Source organism: Orussus abietinus, unplaced genomic scaffold, assembly GCF_000612105.2.
Source record: "Orussus abietinus isolate OABI.00-Male unplaced genomic scaffold, Oabi_2.0 scaffold418, whole genome shotgun sequence".
Lineage (NCBI taxonomy): Eukaryota > Metazoa > Arthropoda > Insecta > Hymenoptera > Orussidae > Orussus > Orussus abietinus.
The window spans coordinates 56,599-74,482 of NW_019394570.1; the positions used below are offsets into that span (position 1 = coordinate 56,599).

Here is a 17,884-nt window from a genome sequence, read left to right on the forward strand (position 1 = left end):
CACATATGTATACATACATGAAGTATTTAAATTTACAAAATTTTGCAATGGAATGTATCATACATGCATAGATACTTCATCTCCATTTGAGCTTTCAGCAAAGAACACTTTTTGATTAGTTAAATCATTCTGTTTTAATGTTGGAAAAAATCCGACTCTTCTTTGGTAGATACAAGTAAGTAGTAGAAATTATAGAAGTAATTTTTAACAAAACATTGCAGACAAGATGTGCTTATATTATCATAACAAAACATAGTGTTTGATTTTGTATTATTAATGAAATTCATTTATGGGTTGCAACGGTAATATTTTCATTTTTAATTGTTACAGTGGATCGAGACATGCATAGTTCTAATAAGCGAACCGATCAATTGACCTCGACTGATGTTAGTCCCAAAAAGGTTCCACGGATTCAATCGTCACAGACAGAATATCCTCAAATGGAAGATCAGATTCCGAAAATCTTGATAGAGAAATGGAGGGCGAATTCTCAAAGTCAAGCTGTGTTCTCTCACGAGGTACATGTGAAAACAAGAATTAATGTTACTCGATTATTCTCGTGTATGAGCTGCGATGAAATATTCTTGGAAACTGTAAATGTAGATAGTAAATCTGTACATTCAGCAAATATGTTGTACTTGTTTGAACCTTTAGCAAGAAAAGGTAAAACTGAAGGCTAAGCTAGCTGAAACCGAGCGAAAATGGGAACAGACAGAGTGCAAAGTACACAGTTTGGAAAAGCTGATCGATGCGAGCGATGATAAAATTGCATCTTTGACCGAAGCCTTGAAAGCAGAACAAGCAGTGAATAAAGAGATAACGGAAAAGTTAGTATCCCTAGAAGGTGTTAACTCAACGAATTAAATTAGACCTTCTTATGATTGCTTTTTAGGTTCAATACAGCTTGGCAGCTAGTCGAATCGATAACGGATCACCACAATGCTACCATGGACATGTTGCAAAACTGCCGACAGCACGCTGAATTCTTAACGGAACAACAGAATACAGTGATCGCTTTGCAGAAACAGAAAATTGAGACATTAACCGAGCAAGAAGAGAATATAAGGAACGAAGCAAATGCAGAAAGTAAGAATTGTCCTGCCTTGTGATTACATGTATAAGTACACATTCGATATTTTATTCAATGCACATAGTATAATTTCTTATTATTTACTGCAGTTGAAAGAGTAAGGGAAGATGCAAAACGTTGGGTAGACCAACGAGAAGAAGAACTGATTGAATTGCGAATAAGGAACCACACATTGGAGACGCATATTTGCAAGCAAAATGAATGTATCACCGAGATCAATCAGAAAGCACAAACTCATGCGAATAAGTAAGAATAAAGAAGAACATTGATAGTATGTATTACTTGGTCATGGCCACTACTTTCGTTCTTCTATCACTTAATTTCTTACTTAGATCACAGGAAGCGGAAGCTAAATGTGCAATGCTACAAAAAGAATTGAAGGATTTAGAGAGAAAATTAGATGAGGAAGAAGAGAAGCAGCATTTACTCGATACACATAAAGAAGAAAAAGCCAAGCTGCTCGAGGTGGAATTTTTCATTCGTGTTTTCAACGATCACATTGTCGAGCAGTGAACAATTACAAGTGAACGATATAAACAATTTACGGTGGATCTTCCTATTTTAGGATCAGCACAAACTGCTCGAGGAATTATCGACAGTTAGGCTCCAATATCAGCAGCTCCGATCCTGTCTAAACTCAATGCAAGAGGAAAACGAGAACGTAGTCCAGGCACTTAAAGCAAAGGAGGAGTGTATTGTAAACTTGGAGAAAACTTTGGAAAATTACAGGTAATTCTCGCGTCCTTTACTCATTTATAAGTTATCTTCTTTTTGTCTCTTTAATAAGTTAGCGTGCATCTATTGTACATACTAACTCGTTTTTATTTCCACAGAGAAAAAAGCGACACCCAAGCCAGCGAGCTCGTAGAAAATGAAAACGTAATCAAAAAGCTTACAAAGGATAAAGAAAGTCTAGAGAATGAAATCAAGTCGAAGCATCAGGAGGTAAAATGTCTTTATCAATATACTAATTTGTTCGTAACAACTAGGTATAGTGTTTTATCCTAAGTTCAGTCTGACTCTCTGAATAGATAAGAAACGTCTCATTGAATCAGTTGTTAAGGTGATGTGAATGTCGCGTTAAAGAAGTCTTGTTTATGAAACGTTTCTCTGAAATAGGTGTACCGAATTGTTTCTAACTTGACAATGTGAATATGAAGGCTATAAGAAAGGTTCTGACACCCATAAAATGTCAATATTTTAAAAACTTGTTTATAGATATTTTCAAAATTTTTGATAAAAAATAAAATTTCATAAGTCAGGACCTTCTTTATATCCTCCATACTCACGTTGTAAAGTTCGAAACGATTCGGTACACCCAGTTCGTAGAAAAGTTTCATGAACAATTGAGCTTTCGGATGCCACTGCCACATCCCCTTAAGGTGATATGAAAGGTTCATTCTATATATCAAAATGGGAAATCATGAAACTTTTCTCCAAACCGAGTGCACCGAATCGTTTGAAATTTCAGCACGTGATTAGGAAGACCCTAAGGAAGAACGTGATGCCCGTGAAATTTCATTTTTTTACAAAAAAATTCGTTTTATTTAGCTTATAGTTGAACCAAGATCACATTTTTTTGTGAAAAATGAAATTTGAGAATCGCGTTCTTCCTTAGGGCCTTCATAATCACGTATTGAAGTTTCAAATGATTCGATGCGCCCGGGTTAGAGAAAAGTTTTATAAATATCTTGACGTTTTATATATATAGTATTATTATATAATACTAGTTTAGTTAATTAATAATATTATATATTACTGGTTTAATAATATATAATACTATATTACATATCATCATATATATAATGACCATTTCATATCACCTTAAAGCCAAAAAGAAATATCCAGAAACGACTCCACAGCATTCGTTCATTTGCAATATTAACTTAAAAATGACCAATTGTTACAGATTTCGAAAATTCGTGAGAATGTGAACGAAGCGTTAGCTAAAAACAAGATGTTAATCGACGATCGCTCCTTACTGGAAAAAAGGATTTCCGAGATGAACGAACAGTGCGCTAAACTGCAAGTGGAACTTACAGAGACGATCGATAAGAAGATGAAGAATGAGGAGAGGATCAAGGAACTTCTGGAAATAGTGGCCGAGTATGAAAATAAATGGATGACCTCGACGAAGCAAATTAACACCAACGAGACTGAAATAATATTACTAAAAGAGAGACAATTAGTTCTCCAAAAGTTGAACGACGAACTACTTGAGGAGCGGAACGATAATAAAAGAATGATAGCCGATGAGAAAGAAAAATCGGTTCAGTTAGAGGCTCAGCTGATGGAGAAAACGAACAAAGAGAAAAGGACCGAGGAGAGAATTCAGGAACTGATGCAGAAGGTAGCTGACTACGAGTTCCAAATGGAAAACTCGTCTAAGCAAATGAACGATAACGATAACCAGGTCGCGGTGTTGAAGGGGATGTTGTCATCTCTTGGAAATGAAAACGAAAATCTGAGACGAGAGAGCAAAGCTTTACGATCGGAGAATGAGAAAGTTAAAAGGACGATTACCGAGGAGAAGAAAAGGTATAACAAGTTACAGGGGGATTTTAAACACAAAGCGCAGAAGGAAAGCAAGAGCGAGGAAAGGGTCGAGGAGCTTTTACGGAAGATTTCTGAGCTCGAGAATAAAATGGAGAATTCCGCGAGACAACTTGAAGGTAAAAATCGTGACATCTCGGCCGTAGAAGAAAGACTGCAAGCTGTCCTCAAAGAGAAGGAACATCTACAGTCAGAAAATAATTACCTGCGATCGGAGAACAACAAAATTCAGGTATACACTGAAAATTATGCAGTTAAACAAGGTTTTGATATTTCTAATATTAGAATACAAATGTATACTAAACCCAGAAACAGCGATAGTCGAGATGAAATCCGCATAAATGCATACTACATTTCGAAAAACACTATTTTTACGTTAGAATTGTACAAAAGATATTCCAAATTTGGAACTAAATGGGAAGATGAGAAAAGAAATCTGTATAAATGTTACCAAGGTACTACAATGCCTTTCGCTTTTTTCAAAACGCTTTTTTCAATATACATCTAATTGCGTATGTGTACATACGAATACTAGAATACAGATTTATATTAAAACCAGAAACAGCGACAGACGAGATGAAATCCGCATAAATGCATACTACATTTCGAAAAACACTATTTTTACGTTAGAATTCTACAAAAGATATTCCACATTTGGAACTAAATGGGAAGATGAAAAAAGAAATCTGTATAAATGTTAACAAAGGTACTATAACGTGCTTTTTTTCAACATACATATAATTGCATATGTGCACGCGATTAATAATCAGTATACAAAAGAATCTAATTTTTCGTGTACATGTTTTATTACAGTTGTACACCCGTGTACATCGCGTAAATAAAGTCTGTCGGTAGAAAAAAAAGTATTGGAAATAAAAGCTAGTACATATAAGCTTAAAAAATGGATGTTTAATTCAAGTAGCTTAATAAATAAAAATAATGACGTTTCAAAACCGCGTAAATTGTTTTAATTTACCGCGTAAATTGTTATAATTTACCGCGTAAATTGTGTTAATTCACCGCGTAAATTGTTTTAATTTACCGCGTAAATTGTTTTAATTTACCGCGTAAATTGTTTTAATTTACCGCGTAAATTGTTATAATTTGCCGCGTAAATTGTTATAATTTACCGCGTAAACTGTTATAATTTACCGCGTAAATTGTTATAATTTACCGCGTAAATTGTTATAATTTACCGCGTAAATTGAGGGAGGGTTGTATGTACCTTTGTACACGATTGCTTATGAATTCTGACAGACTTGATCGAAAATTAGTATGCAAATGCTTTTGAAATTAGGTACACGTGTCCTATGAAATCCGTATACTCGTATACTAAAATCCACATAATTATAACTTGAAAGAAAAACGTTGACTACACGTACACATAAATTCCGGAAAGATATTTTTCAACAGTGTACACTGGGAGACATCAATGCCCTCCCATCCTGCACAGGCGATGTCGTACCTGCAGGGCAGGCATTCATGTCCACAATGTACACTGGGAGACATCAATGCCCTCCCATCCTGCACAGGCGATGCCGTATCTCCAGGGGAGGCATTCATGTCCGCCATTGTACTTGAAAAACCACTTACGAAGACAATTGTGTTATAATAAGAGGAATTTTAAACATAGAGCCCCGTATTATTATCGTTCTCTTTTTAGGAAAATATCTTACACGGGCAACGCGAGGAAAAGCCAAATGAGGATTTAGCGATCGAGAAGAAGAAATTAGAAGTATGCCTGAACGAGAAGAAACAAGCGGAAGCGAGCCTTGTCCGCGAGGTGTCACAACTTAAATTACAGCTGGCCGGTGCAAAAGAGGAGAACGAGAAATTCAAAGAAAGGTATTATTCCGAAAAAGAGAGCTACGATCGCCTGCAGACTAGGATGCAATTAATGGAGGCAGAAATGAAGAGAGTGAGCGGAGAGAGTGAATGGCATAAAAGATGTAAAAAGGTCCAAGGCGAGACAAGGGCACCGACGAAACAGCAGCCGGTTAAAGAAGCGGATCAAAGGAAGACAGTTGATATCCCGAAGGGCCAACCACGGAAGGAATCAACTCCGAAAAAAGATCCCGAAGAGAAGAGTAGCGAAGAGGTAGACATTGCTTCATAGGTTCTCAAACACGGCGAGTATTTCGTCGCGACGTTCTTAGCCATATGAAGGACATTGTTTAAAAAATCTTTAATGCACGTAGGAGATGTTTCTAACTCGAACGACAAGGAAGTCTTCGAAGAGGTTTCCCTTCGATTTAAAGTTACCGTCTAGTGGCAACAATGCTGCAGAAACAGACCTAAAGGTATTTACAAATACGAGCAGGGAGAAGTTTCGCGCCACTGTTTGAAGGGGAGGCATGGTGGCGCCCTCTACGCCATTCACCCTCCTGTAAAAGTTGGAACTACTTTGAAAGGGGCGAAATCCTCGTGATCGGTAAAACAGGATATACGCGTGCGCTGTGCCTAATCTCCATCACCCACGCATAACAACTTTATTTGGAATTCGTAGTCTTCTTCCTCAACCTACATTGACCCTGATACCGAAAACGAAAAGGCGATAACTTCATCCTATCGGTGCTGTGTCGTATTTGAAATCTGCAGACGCGTTTTCCTTTACTGACAGAGAACGTTTCGCCCCTTTCGACAATGGCGTAAAACATCTCCCCGCTCATCTCGGGTATTTAATTAATAAATAGTGATAGGAATGTTAAGTAAACTTTGAACATCCTGATTAAAATTATGATTACGGTGTCTCGCAGGCGCGAGAATATAGTGACGAGCTCTTTGACGATTTGATAACGTCGATATCGTCGCAAGCAGCAGCTCTATCCCTGCCAAACGCAGAAACATCCGTCGCCGTAGAAAGCGTTCAGTCAACGGCAAAGGGAACATCATCACAAGTACGTAACATTTATTTACAGTGTCGTACTTTCACCAGTATCAATTAAGATAAGAATCCCCACAAGTAGGATAGAGTAGAAATATATTTTCAGACACCCGGTCGACGCGTGTAGAGGAACATTACATTATCAAAAATAGATGCCTCGCATCATTTGCATTAAACAACATTTTACGTTAGATAACAGTAGCTCTATGTAACAGGTACATTACAGAAATATTCATTATTAACACGCCTAAGACTTTGTACCCAGAGCATGAACACAGACACGGGTCTACTCACGAATTAACAAATTGTTTAAAACATTTACTTTGCAATACTTATTAAGAACACTTCCTTATCATCTGCTTTATCGGTTTTCATTGTGTTTAGAGTATCAAGAAGACACCTCAGACTCAGCGTAAATTTTTCAAGAGAGGACTGACTTCAAAGGAACAGTAAACTCGTTTACAGGCCCACGTTTACAGCCCGAATTGTGATACAGTTAAAACACTAGTATGTAGTTTCGTTTAATGCATTAAAGCATAATAATTCACTATCGTTGACTATAGTTTTATGTAAATAAATATTTGTTTACCTCTTACTAGATCAATGTTTCAATGATTCCTTTCTCTAACACTGTTTCTATTTAAGCTTTAGGATAATTGTCTTCAACGTTCATCTGCCGAGCCAGATTAACGATATAACTCGGCATTATCTTCTTACAGCTTCTTAAGGTGAAGTGAAAGACGTCGAGAAATTTCATCGACGTCGATAAAAAGATTCTCCTGAATACCTGCCTTGCCGACGTTCGTAGATTGTATTGACAGACGTGTGGAATTATATTGGGTTTTGTTACTAAATGGCATACTCCATATGTCGTTTCAGCTTAAGGTGAAATGAAACCCCCTCAAACAGTTGATTAGAATAAAACACTTTTTTTAAGGCTATTGGACCGATCTAACAAACTTTAACACATGACTCGCTAACACCTAAGAACTATTCTGACACATTCAAAATTTGGATTTTCGGAAAGAAATGTTTGACTTAGCCTAGACCAAAATCAAAATGGCATTGAGCGGTCATATTTCCATCGATATACAATTGTTGATGGCTCTGATACGAGGAACGAAAGTGTTAGGACAATTGTATAGCAATTTAGAGCATTATAATAATCGAGAAACTCGTATTTGAATAAGATAAAGGCAAAAAAAGGTGTTTTTTGTGCTTCTATGTTAAAAAGAAGGTAACAAGAGGTCTAGGATAGACAATGTAGTTGCCACTGAGATCACAGATGGCGCAGGGTACCACTCTGCAGTCAATTAAGGCATCAAACAGCATGAATCCAGGAGATTTCTGGAGTTTTACTTCCATTTCTGTATAATTATTGCAGGGAAACAACAAATGGAGTACGCCATTTAGTAGAAAACCCAATACAATTCGACACAGCTTTCAATATAAATACGAAAGTCTGCAACGTAGGTATTTAGAAGAAAATTTTTTACCGTCGTCGAGTAAATTTCTCGAAGTGTTTCACTTTACAAGCTCTTCCAAGACATAGACATGATTGCACATTCGCCAATATGAAACAAATGTCTAAAAGTTAACTTCAATTTTCATCCAGTTGATTCGACAAGGTGTCCCAATTCAACGATCTTTCAACCGCCATTTTCCATTTAGAATATCGACGATCCCTTTCTGAAAGGAAATGTATGGTTTTATAACTTACAAATGTTGGCAGTTTCATTCAATGTCCTTACCCTCGTTTCCAATCTGTGGCACAAACGTTGTAACTTGATCAGCGGTAACATGATTAACGTCCATCAAGCCCGCTCCTATGGCAGCCAAAAGTGCAGCTCCGAAAGCTGTCGTTTCAACCATATCGGGCCTTACTAGAAAATATCATAACGCTTAGTACTGCTTCAGATCAACGTTGATAATCATATGAACTGAAGCGTTCCATATCTCATTTCAATAAAGTAACGACGAAGAGATAGGATGTAAAACTATTGAAATCCCGTGAATTCATTATTCTAACGATTGTTTAGGACGAACGTCGCCATCTGTGACGTTTAGCTACAACTAAATTTTTGCTCTAAAAATACGTGTTAGCCAAGGCACAAGCCAGCATTCTCTGGTTCATTGATCCAAATATTTTCCATACTTTCTCATCTGATTCGGTAATATTCCATTTCCATGATATTCTAAATTGTTCGAGCTAGGTCCTGTAACTCTGCATTTTCGATTTTAAGCCTCCAAGAAGCATAAAATATCGAAAACGTGCACCGACCGCGCCATGTTGGTTTGAGTCAATGATTAATAAATCAATTTTTAATGAAAAATGAAATGTCATGAGTTTCAGGACCTTCCTTATAGCCTCCATATTCACGTTGTAAAGTTTGAAACTATTCGGTACACCCAGTTCGGAGAAAAGTTTCTTGAACGATCGACCCCTCGGATGGCACTTTCACATCCCCTTAACTTAGGGTTAATTCGTTTAAAATCTTTTCCCAATACGTACCGACAGTGATTCCTGTCAAGTCTGATTGCAACTGCATTAATAAGTCATTCACAGTCATACCGCCATCCACTTGTAAAGCCGTCAAGGTCGTTCCAGAATCCTTAACCATTGCTTCCAGAATATCTCTCGTTTGGAAGCAGACCGCTTCAAGAGCTGCTCTGATAATATGATATTGTTGCGTTTCTTCGGTAATCCCACAAATGACTCTGTAATGTATTATACAATTTTATAAAGTGGTACTTCCAGGTAACGTTGATCCCCCAACAGAGATTGAATCATTTTGAATCAACGTCATCGTATCATAAATATTGTATCCGGACACCCTATGCACACTTCTCTCCCAACCACTGATCTATACAGATCTATATCAAAGAATTCAGAATCCCATAGAAGCCCAGATCCTATGTTAGCGCTTGATGCTCTAAAAGTTGACTAATAAACCAGAAGTGGGGTTAAAAAAAGGGATCGCACGGTAACAGGACTCGCAAGTCGGCGGTTCCCTTGTATTAACGTCTCTCGAAATAAAAAGCTAGTCGATTTGTATCGTACTGCCTGCTTATTTTACAATTCCCTCTTAAGAAAACAGATTCACATTTCTTTTCCAACTATTACTAATCGCAACTATCTACGTGAGAATATGCTTAAAAGTGCCGGATGACATATGCAAAGTGCAGATTTATGATATGATGGCACTGGCTCAAAATGACCCACAACTTCCGTTTAAACGTTGAACAAAATATTCGAGACACTGTACCCTCTTGCATCTTGCTGCCAATATGGAGCATAAAGACCGGAAAAGGCAGGAACGAAGTAGACATCGCCCGAACATCTAACTCGCTCAGCAAGCGACTGCGAATGCTTAATGTTGCTTAACAATTCTATATTATCTCGAAGCCAGGACAATGCAGCTCCAGCGACAGCAACAGAGCCTTCCAGGGCGTAAACGGCAGGCAAGGAACCAATTTTGTATCCTACCGTGGTCACTAAACCTTGCGTAGAGTCAATTCTCTAAAATGAAATGATCCCAGGATCGACATCGGTCAAATTTCTCGACGTGTTTCACTTCACCATAACATCGTTGCACAGTTGCTCACCTTGTTTCCAGTATTGTAAAGTAGAAAACATCCAGTACCATAGGTTGCCTTTGCTTGGCCTGGTTTCATACACAGTTGACCCATTAGAGCTCCTTGCTGATCGCCAACTGCCTGCAGTTAAATCAATGTAGTCAATTCAGTTCTTGTATAATAATTCTCGTAACGCTGTCGTAACCATCATCTAGTTCTGCAAATTGAATCACGTGCTACTTACGCATGTTATGGAAATTCCACTCAGAACTTCGGGATAGGAGATGTAACCATAAACTTCTGAACTCGAGTGAATTTTAGGAAGAATGCCTTGTGGGATTCCAAAGAAGCTACATAATGCAGGATCCCACTTCAGTGATTCAATATTCATAAGCATCGTACGAGATGCATTGGATACGTCGGTGATGTGCAATCGGTCTTTAGTTAGATTCTGAAAATATGGTTGTCCTTATTAATTAATGCATTAATTGCAAACATGCAAATTAATACATTAATGCCACAACGGTTACCAGTAACTGATGCGTAATGAACATTTCAAAGTATGTGTCACATGCAAATATTTACATTTGCATGATTACTATTATTTTTATAGTATTAAGGTGATATGAAAGAGTCAACCTGTATATATCTTACGTGAATATGGAGGCTGCAAGGAAGGTCCTGATACCCATGAAATTTTAATTTTAACGAAAATTTTAACAATTTCTAGAAACTAATTTTTAAGATATTCAAATTTCATGGGTATAAGGGTCTTTTGCAGGGCTTCCGTATTCAAGCAGTAACATTTAAAATGATTTGATACACATAGTTCAGAGAAAACTTTATAAACAAGACTTTTTTTATGCCACTTTCACTTCACCTTAAAAGAAAAAAAAATATATATATATTCATTTTTTCACAAGTTATGGGCTGAAGTTTCCTAAACCTGAATGCGGTAAACACATAAGCAAAATATAAGTATTACATAAAATGTAAGTGTTAAAAATTAAGTGGTAATGGAGGATTAACTTTGCAAAGAAATGAAGTTTGTAAAAAAATCAGTTCACTACCCAAATGATCCAGGTATCCACAGTTCCGAAGACGCATCTATCTTCTTCAATAGCTTGTTTAACTCGAGGCACATTATCCATCAGCCAACGTATCTTGAGAGCACTGAAATACGGGGACAGCGGCAGCCCGCAAAGTGGCTTCAGGTAGTTTTTATTTCTCGTCCTGTAATGCACAGTATCCAAGAGAAATTCCATCGTCGACGTGGTCCTCATATCCAGCCACACTTAAATAACGATCATTCATTATTACATAATAAGTGTACACTATCGAAAGCACTAACTTGTCGTTATCCGTCAATAAGTAAAAAAGCATACCGATCGCATTGTACAACGGTTCACCAGTGATCTTGTCCCACAATATCGTAGTTTCCCTCTGGTTTGTGACTCCGATAGTTTTGATATCCTCCTTGTCTATACCCATATCCTTCAGCTTTTTCATCGTCTCTTCGATGCACGTAACCACTGCGTCCAGTATTTCCTTTGGATCCTGTTCGACCCATCCTTCCTGAGGATAAAACTTATTGATCTCGATCTGATGTGACGTTACAACTTCTCTGTGAATTACGTCGAACACCTAGACAGGAAAAAACTCGGTTTGAATTTCTTCCTTTGGACAACTGTAAACGCAAGCTTTGTAAACTTGGTTAACATAACCTCTACCTTCACAGATTCACTTCTATCGACTAAAGGAAAGAAAATCGCTAATGTGCGACTCCGGAAACGAATGCAGTCTTGACTGATAACCGATAATCACGAGATTGTAGTTCCTTAGCTCGAGTAGTGAACATTTTTTTCAAATAAAAGACAACGCATGCTTACTAGAAACCTGGCACTGCTGGTCCCCTCGTCGATGGCGCCGACCAGAATTCCAGACGGTTTGACGTTCTTCGGCATCCTTTATTTAAATCAGCTACGTTGTTTAAAGTTCCAACAGAAACGCAGAACTCCACTGAAATCAATTTGACGTGTTAAATCGTACATCCATACGTATGATACATACATGTAACGATTGACCTACGACTAACCTTCTTCCTATCAGTAATTACATAATCACCAATTGTACCCAAGTCCATTTGGGGACACAAATAAATTTTTAATGCCATGCCGAAGTGAAACTCCTCTCAAATCAGTCGACTCGAATAAGACACTTTATTTTAAGAGTATTGGATCGAACCGTCTGAAACATTAACATATGATTCGTGAGCACCTAGGAATTATCCTGACAGTTCCAAAATTTCGATTTTTTACCAGAATTTCTTAACTTAACTCATGCTAGAACCAAAATGGCATCGAGCTCTTATATTTCGATCGATATACAATTATTGAAGGCTCTAATATAAGAAACGAAAGTGTTAGGACAATTGCACGACAATTTAAAACACTCTGGTAATTGAGAAACTCGCATTTGAACGAGATAAAGTCAAAAAAAGTGTCTTATGCGCTACTATGCTAAAACGATGGTAATACGAGGTCTCGGAGTGAAAATTTAGTTGACATAAAAATCACTGATGACGCAGGGTGTCCCTCTGCAGTCAATTAGGACCTCCGAAACCTCGAATCCAGGGTATTTCTGGAGTTTTACTTCGATTTCTTTATAATTATTGTACGAAAACAAGTTGAGTATGCCATTTAGTACAATACCCAATATAATTCGACACAGCTGTTAATATAAAAACGAACGTCGGCAACATAGGTATTTAGAAAAATCTCTTTTACCGATGTCGATCGAGTTCCTCTCGACGTGTTTCACATCAACGCGTTATCATCACAGTACGATACTTGATATAAAAATTGTAGGAGTGACATTATCCACTGTTAATCAAGCCAATTGTGATCTACACACTGCATCGATGAATTAATGATAAAATACAGCTTCATCGAATGTTAATTCTTACATATTCTAATCTCATTCTCAGGCGTAAGAACGATTAATACAGAATGCTACGCATAACGGCACCAATATCCCTTAACTGTAGATTGTGTATGTTTATTTTAATGTAGTAAATATACAAGAAAAACTGCGCCATTCGGTTTTACAATTTTCTTCAAAACTTCTGTGATGTTGGTGCTTGCGTGTCGGTTGAGAGTGCCGATGCTCCACACGAATTAAAATAAAGGGAAGAGAACTTTTGGATATATCGTTAACAATACATACAAAGTGGGATAAAAATGTAGCACAGTTTACTTCATTAACTCGTGGTAATTTATATTCCTTGGATTGGTAAAGGATTAATCGATTGTACAATTAATGTTAATTGCGACAGTCGTCGAATAAAGCGCGATGGATTGCGCCTAAACTTGGCTGTACATAACTCGAGCTGGCGTTTCTTCTAGTCCTGGAAAGTCAATGGTACTCTTTAGTGTTAATCATTTCCTGAACATCTTACACTAAAGAAGGTATCGGTAACCCTTATCTTACTCTGTTAACGGTCTAATTGCTGGAGCAGTTGGATTATTTTTCGGCCGAGGGTTCACTAGCAGACACTTCATCGGATGACCATCGAGCAGTCGGTTATGATACGTTTCCACTGCTTTAGTAGCATCCTTCAATGTTTTGTAAATTACCTCTGCAGTGCCCGGTCGCACTAATCTCGATACGAGCAGTTCTCCGACATCTTCGAACAGCTCCTGTTCAAGAAACAACAAACTGGTTACAACGATCGGGAACAAATTTTCTTCCATTTTCTGCTACCATCCTGCAATATATTTTTTACGTAGAACTACGTTTTTCTCGGCCGATTATGATTAGGGACGTGGGGCACATTGGGGAATTGGAGGTTACGAAAATGTGCGAATGTCACAAAAACGTGCAAACGTACTTATGTCCCATTCACTTTTCGAATGTCACAAATCAATGCAATTGTAAACGTGCCCTTTGTACCATGAAGTAGTATAAGGAGACATAACGCCTATGGAAAATTGCTCCAGAATCGGGATCCAGGATCTCAGATTTTCGCTGATCTAACAATGCCAGCGCCACTAGCGGAAAATGAGGGAACTCCTATACTACGTGACCAAAATATTTCCTACCGATGTAAATTACCCAAAATGCCTTTAATTTTGCAATTAAGGTCCGGAAAAGTGAAACGATAATCCACGAATGATTTACAGAGTGTGATGCTTTTAAAGCGATAAAGACTAGATCATTGTTCGTACGTGTTCCCTCGTCACCAACTTCGACACTCGCCCCTCGAGTTTGGGCTCCGTCCATATATTCTCACATCCATGGTTTAGATCTATACAAATGAGAATTGAACCTGCAGTGTCATGATTTGTCACCAGATAAATAATAGTGTACACACCCACGTTCCATTACTCGTATCACCCAAACGTAGGTCTACGTAAATATGTGCAGTACAGCAGTAGGGCTATGCTCTTATCGATTCCTTTTGTCCCTTTCATATCCCAATGTTACCTTAATATCCTCTTGAGTCACATTTGCCTGTAGATTTGACACAACAATTCGATATCCAGTAGATGTCGATGAACTTGAGCTAGACTTTGGCCTAGCTATAGGACCCATCGGTCTCTCCGACGACATTAATCGTGGCTTACTGGGCATCGAATCTAGTCTTGATTTCACTCCGACATCTCGCGACTCTCTATGGGACCTGGACTCGTAGTACTTGCTTTCTGGAGGACCCTCTGATAAGATGGTCCTGAAAAAGATAAGGAATGTGAAATTACCTTTTAACATTTTGTATCGTAATATGAAAAGTTCGTTCACAAGGTAATATGAAAGGTTCTATCTCAAGGTAATATGAAAGGTTCTTTCTCAAGGTATTATGAAAATCACATCTCAGAGATTAATCGTTTATGAAACTTTTCTTCGAACTTGGTGCATCGAATCGTTTGAAACTTTACCACGTGAATATGGAGGCTCTAATGAGAGAGCTTTATCTTGTAAGGAAAGTTCTGACACTAAAATTTCATAAAGAATTTCATAAAGAAATCGCAGTAAAACCCCACAAATCCTCTGAATTCATGCTTTCTGGGGCCCTAATTGACTGCAGGGGGACCCCCTGCGCCATCTGTGATTTGCACGTCAATTATATTTTCCCTCCGAGACCTCATATTCCCAACGTTTTAGCATAGAAGAGCATACAACACTTTTTTTGCCTTTATCCCGTTCAAATGCGAGTTTATCGATTACCAGAGTGTTCTAAATTGTCGTACAATTGTCCTGACCCTTTAGTTTCTCTTATTAGAGTCTTCAATAATTGTATATCGATCGGAATATGAGAGCTCGACGCTATTTTAGTTCTGGTCTGGACTAAGTTAAACTATGTTTTTTCGAAAATCTAAATTTTGAAAGTGTCAGGATAATTTCTAGGTGCTCATAAGTCATGTGTCAAAGTTTCAGACGGTTCGGTTCAATACTATTGCAAAAAAAGTGTTTTATTCGAATCGACTGATTTGAGAAGGGTTTCACTTCACCTTAAGGGTTAAACCGTGTGCTAAAATTCTGCCAACTAACTTACCGAGATTTTGAGCCAAATGACCAGTCGTCTCGATACGAAGGCGAGCTAAGTTTTGGCTGGAAAAGAGATGAAATAAGTAAAAAGATGAAATAATATTCTATTTAGATGTTTCAATTGTACAACTTACCGCTGAACTACGAGCCACCACTTTAAAATCTCGTGGTCTCTCGCTCTCTGTCAGACGGGGAGGCATGCTCCTCGAACTGTTTCCACCGGGAACATTTACCCAAATGTATGGAGACGATGGCTTCAATGTGAACACAGGCAGAGGTGGTGGTGGTGTAGGGGCATACTCATTACTGACAGTACGCCTTAATGGTGCCGACTCCATGTAATAATCTAAACATAAAACGTTACATTCACTTATGCATGTTTAAGGTGATATGAAAGGCGCTAAGAGATTTAATCGACGTCGATAAAATAAAATTCATCTATACTCTTTTTGGTGATAATACCATTTTGGATACTCAAGTGGTAATATAAGCTAGCGGGCCACGTTACTGACACTTATATTTATGTTAACGTCTATTACACTCTACATTAAGAATTATACAAAATGAAGCATTCTGTATGTCATTTCAGTAAAAAAATGAGGAAGAGATCAATGTAAAACTATAAAAATCCCGTGAATTCATTATTCTAATGACTGTTTAGGATCAATTTTAACAAATTTCTTTGATTGTGGATACAGGCCATAAAAGCACTTTTAGAGCATGCACTTCTGATGGAATAATCGTGCATTTCGTAGTATGCATTTATAATACTTTTCTCAATATCTACCAAGCGAATATGTAAGATTCATTTATCAGCGTTCTAAATGGTTATGCCTATGTCCTGAGTCTTCATTTTTGATTCTAAGTTTTCAAAAGATGTAAAACATAAAAAATATATGTTAATTATATCATCTTCGTTCTAGTATGAGATAAATAAAAATGTTTTTTTTCTTAATTTCATAGATATTGGGACCTTTCTTATAGCCTCCCTGATCATATGGTGATTTCAAATGATTTGGTACACCGATTTTAGGGAAAAGTTTTATAAATATGATACCTGAAAAGCCACTTTCATACCACCTTAATCAATGAAATAGAGATTAAGATACCTTCATTATAATCCATGTTAAAATCATCAACATAATGTGGTTCTACAGGTGCAGACGGTCTGTATCCCGAGTTCCTTAAATGTCCTGACGTGTAAGTCATCGGAGGAGGATGCGGTGGTATCGCGGCCATTTTATTGGTCGTCAGTGATATTCGTCCATTTCTGCCAGTCTTTCGGGAAATACTGGAATGCAGGAGATCTATTTTCTTGAATTGCGACGCCCGAATTTTCTCTAACTTCAGTCTCGCGTCAGATTGTTTGGCAATCTCTGCAAGTTTATCTCGTGCATCGGTGAGTTTTTCCCTATTCTTTTGTATTATCTTAAATCGGGCATCTGTTACCGAATGTGATCCTCGACTTCTAACCGGCTCGCTTACTCGCCCACCTCGGCCAACTCCTCGGCGCAATCTGAAGACAAACGAGTTGAATCACAAACAATCGATATATAAGATTATGGATAATAACGTACACCGACCAAGTGATTTGAAACTAATTATTAGAGTATCCTTATATTTTCAAGACGATAATCTTATAAGACTTGTAAGAATTCTCGTTGACTCGATAGAAATGCCCTTTGCTTAGAGCTTCAGGATTTACAACCTCCACAAGGCCGTACAACGCTGGCTAATAACTTCTAATGCATGATTATAAATAACTGTGTAAAAGTTCTGAGCGACTTGTTGTGAAAAGGAACGATTCTGCAGATCGCGTATACGTAGAAAATCTATTTCCTCACCCTCCTCGGCCACTCATTCCTGAAGGCTTCGTCTTTTTAATTATGTCATCTAAACTCAAGCCTGCATTTGCCATACCGCAACACCAACTAAACGGAACAATCAAGGAAGAAATATCAAGCCGTTTTGTCTGGTTTTGTCCAAGGAATTGAAATGTATGAGTCTTCGATTACAAGTGAAAAAAGAGTGGCTTTAGACTACTCAAAATGCAGGTTAGCACCATCTGCAACAGGAAAACACTGAATACGTTTACGCATGCAATCTTAGCCAGGTTTTAAAACAACCAGGGTTATATCAGCAAGATTGGGTAAGTAAAATACCCTAGGTACTTTACGTAGCAGAAATAAGTTGGGGGATTGCTCACGGGCAGGGTCGCGCGATCGCACCGTGTGCTG

At 37.8% G+C, this 17,884-nt stretch overlaps 4 protein-coding genes across 4 annotated transcripts; 2 read left to right on the forward strand and 2 right to left on the reverse strand.

Annotated features, from left to right (window-relative positions):
* Positions 1–440: 440 nt before the first annotated feature.
* Positions 441–1,603, forward strand: LOC105700142 (myosin heavy chain, muscle). The gene is made up of 4 exons (XM_012425764.1): positions 441–827; positions 893–1,086; positions 1,180–1,336; positions 1,423–1,603. Exons 2-4 carry the CDS (start codon positions 948–950, stop codon positions 1,601–1,603), a joined length of 477 nt encoding a protein of 158 aa, XP_012281187.1. The 5' UTR covers positions 441–827; positions 893–947.
* Positions 1,604–1,662: 59 nt separating this feature from the next.
* On the forward strand, positions 1,663–6,613 carry LOC105700149 (synaptonemal complex protein 1). The gene is made up of 6 exons (XM_012425778.2): positions 1,663–1,819; positions 1,924–2,035; positions 3,000–3,875; positions 5,307–5,741; positions 5,842–5,943; positions 6,400–6,613. Exons 1-6 carry the CDS (start codon positions 1,731–1,733, stop codon positions 6,586–6,588), a joined length of 1,803 nt encoding a protein of 600 aa, XP_012281201.1. The 5' UTR covers positions 1,663–1,730; the 3' UTR covers positions 6,589–6,613.
* LOC105700150 (glycerol kinase) lies at positions 6,607–12,331 on the reverse strand. The gene is made up of 10 exons (XM_012425779.2): positions 12,199–12,331; positions 11,993–12,122; positions 11,489–11,747; positions 11,174–11,397; positions 10,348–10,554; positions 10,134–10,244; positions 9,794–10,047; positions 9,040–9,245; positions 8,279–8,410; positions 6,607–8,216 (listed from the first exon to the last, which is right to left on the reverse strand). Exons 2-10 carry the CDS (start codon positions 12,065–12,067, stop codon positions 8,128–8,130), a joined length of 1,557 nt encoding a protein of 518 aa, XP_012281202.1. The 5' UTR covers positions 12,068–12,122; positions 12,199–12,331; the 3' UTR covers positions 6,607–8,127.
* An 808-nt stretch (positions 12,332–13,139) lies between these two features.
* LOC105700145 (polymerase delta-interacting protein 3) lies at positions 13,140–17,700 on the reverse strand. The gene is made up of 7 exons (XM_012425768.2): positions 17,492–17,700; positions 16,757–17,163; positions 15,782–15,993; positions 15,655–15,710; positions 14,589–14,832; positions 13,593–13,801; positions 13,140–13,509 (listed from the first exon to the last, which is right to left on the reverse strand). Exons 1-7 carry the CDS (start codon positions 17,563–17,565, stop codon positions 13,425–13,427), a joined length of 1,287 nt encoding a protein of 428 aa, XP_012281191.1. The 5' UTR covers positions 17,566–17,700; the 3' UTR covers positions 13,140–13,424.
* Positions 17,701–17,884: the final 184 nt, after the last annotated feature.

Excerpts from the sequence above, each read along its gene's own strand:
- LOC105700142 (XM_012425764.1), top strand. The coding sequence starts at position 948 with ATGGACATGTTGCAAAACTGCCGACAGCACGCTGAATTCTTAACGGAA. Across the intron at positions 1,087-1,179 it reads GAACGAAGCAAATGCAGAAA|TTGAAAGAGTAAGGGAAGAT; the intron begins GTAAGAATTGTC and ends TATTTACTGCAG. Across the intron at positions 1,337-1,422 it reads GCACAAACTCATGCGAATAA|ATCACAGGAAGCGGAAGCTA; the intron begins GTAAGAATAAAG and ends TTTCTTACTTAG.
- LOC105700149 (XM_012425778.2), top strand. The coding sequence starts at position 1,731 with ATGCAAGAGGAAAACGAGAACGTAGTCCAGGCACTTAAAGCAAAGGAG. Across the intron at positions 1,820-1,923 it reads AAAACTTTGGAAAATTACAG|AGAAAAAAGCGACACCCAAG; the intron begins GTAATTCTCGCG and ends TTATTTCCACAG. Across the intron at positions 2,036-2,999 it reads TCAAGTCGAAGCATCAGGAG|ATTTCGAAAATTCGTGAGAA; the intron begins GTAAAATGTCTT and ends CAATTGTTACAG.
- LOC105700150 (XM_012425779.2), bottom strand. The coding sequence starts at position 12,067 with ATGCCGAAGAACGTCAAACCGTCTGGAATTCTGGTCGGCGCCATCGAC. Across the intron at positions 11,398-11,488 it reads ACCGTTGTACAATGCGATCG|TGTGGCTGGATATGAGGACC; the intron begins GTATGCTTTTTT and ends TCGTTATTTAAG. Across the intron at positions 10,245-10,347 it reads GTGGAATTTCCATAACATGC|GCAGTTGGCGATCAGCAAGG; the intron begins GTAAGTAGCACG and ends ATTTAACTGCAG.
- LOC105700145 (XM_012425768.2), bottom strand. The coding sequence starts at position 17,565 with ATGGCAAATGCAGGCTTGAGTTTAGATGACATAATTAAAAAGACGAAG. Across the intron at positions 15,711-15,781 it reads TGGTGGCTCGTAGTTCAGCG|CCAAAACTTAGCTCGCCTTC; the intron begins GTAAGTTGTACA and ends TCTCTTTTCCAG. Across the intron at positions 14,833-15,654 it reads TCATTTGGCTCAAAATCTCG|GACCATCTTATCAGAGGGTC; the intron begins GTAAGTTAGTTG and ends TATCTTTTTCAG.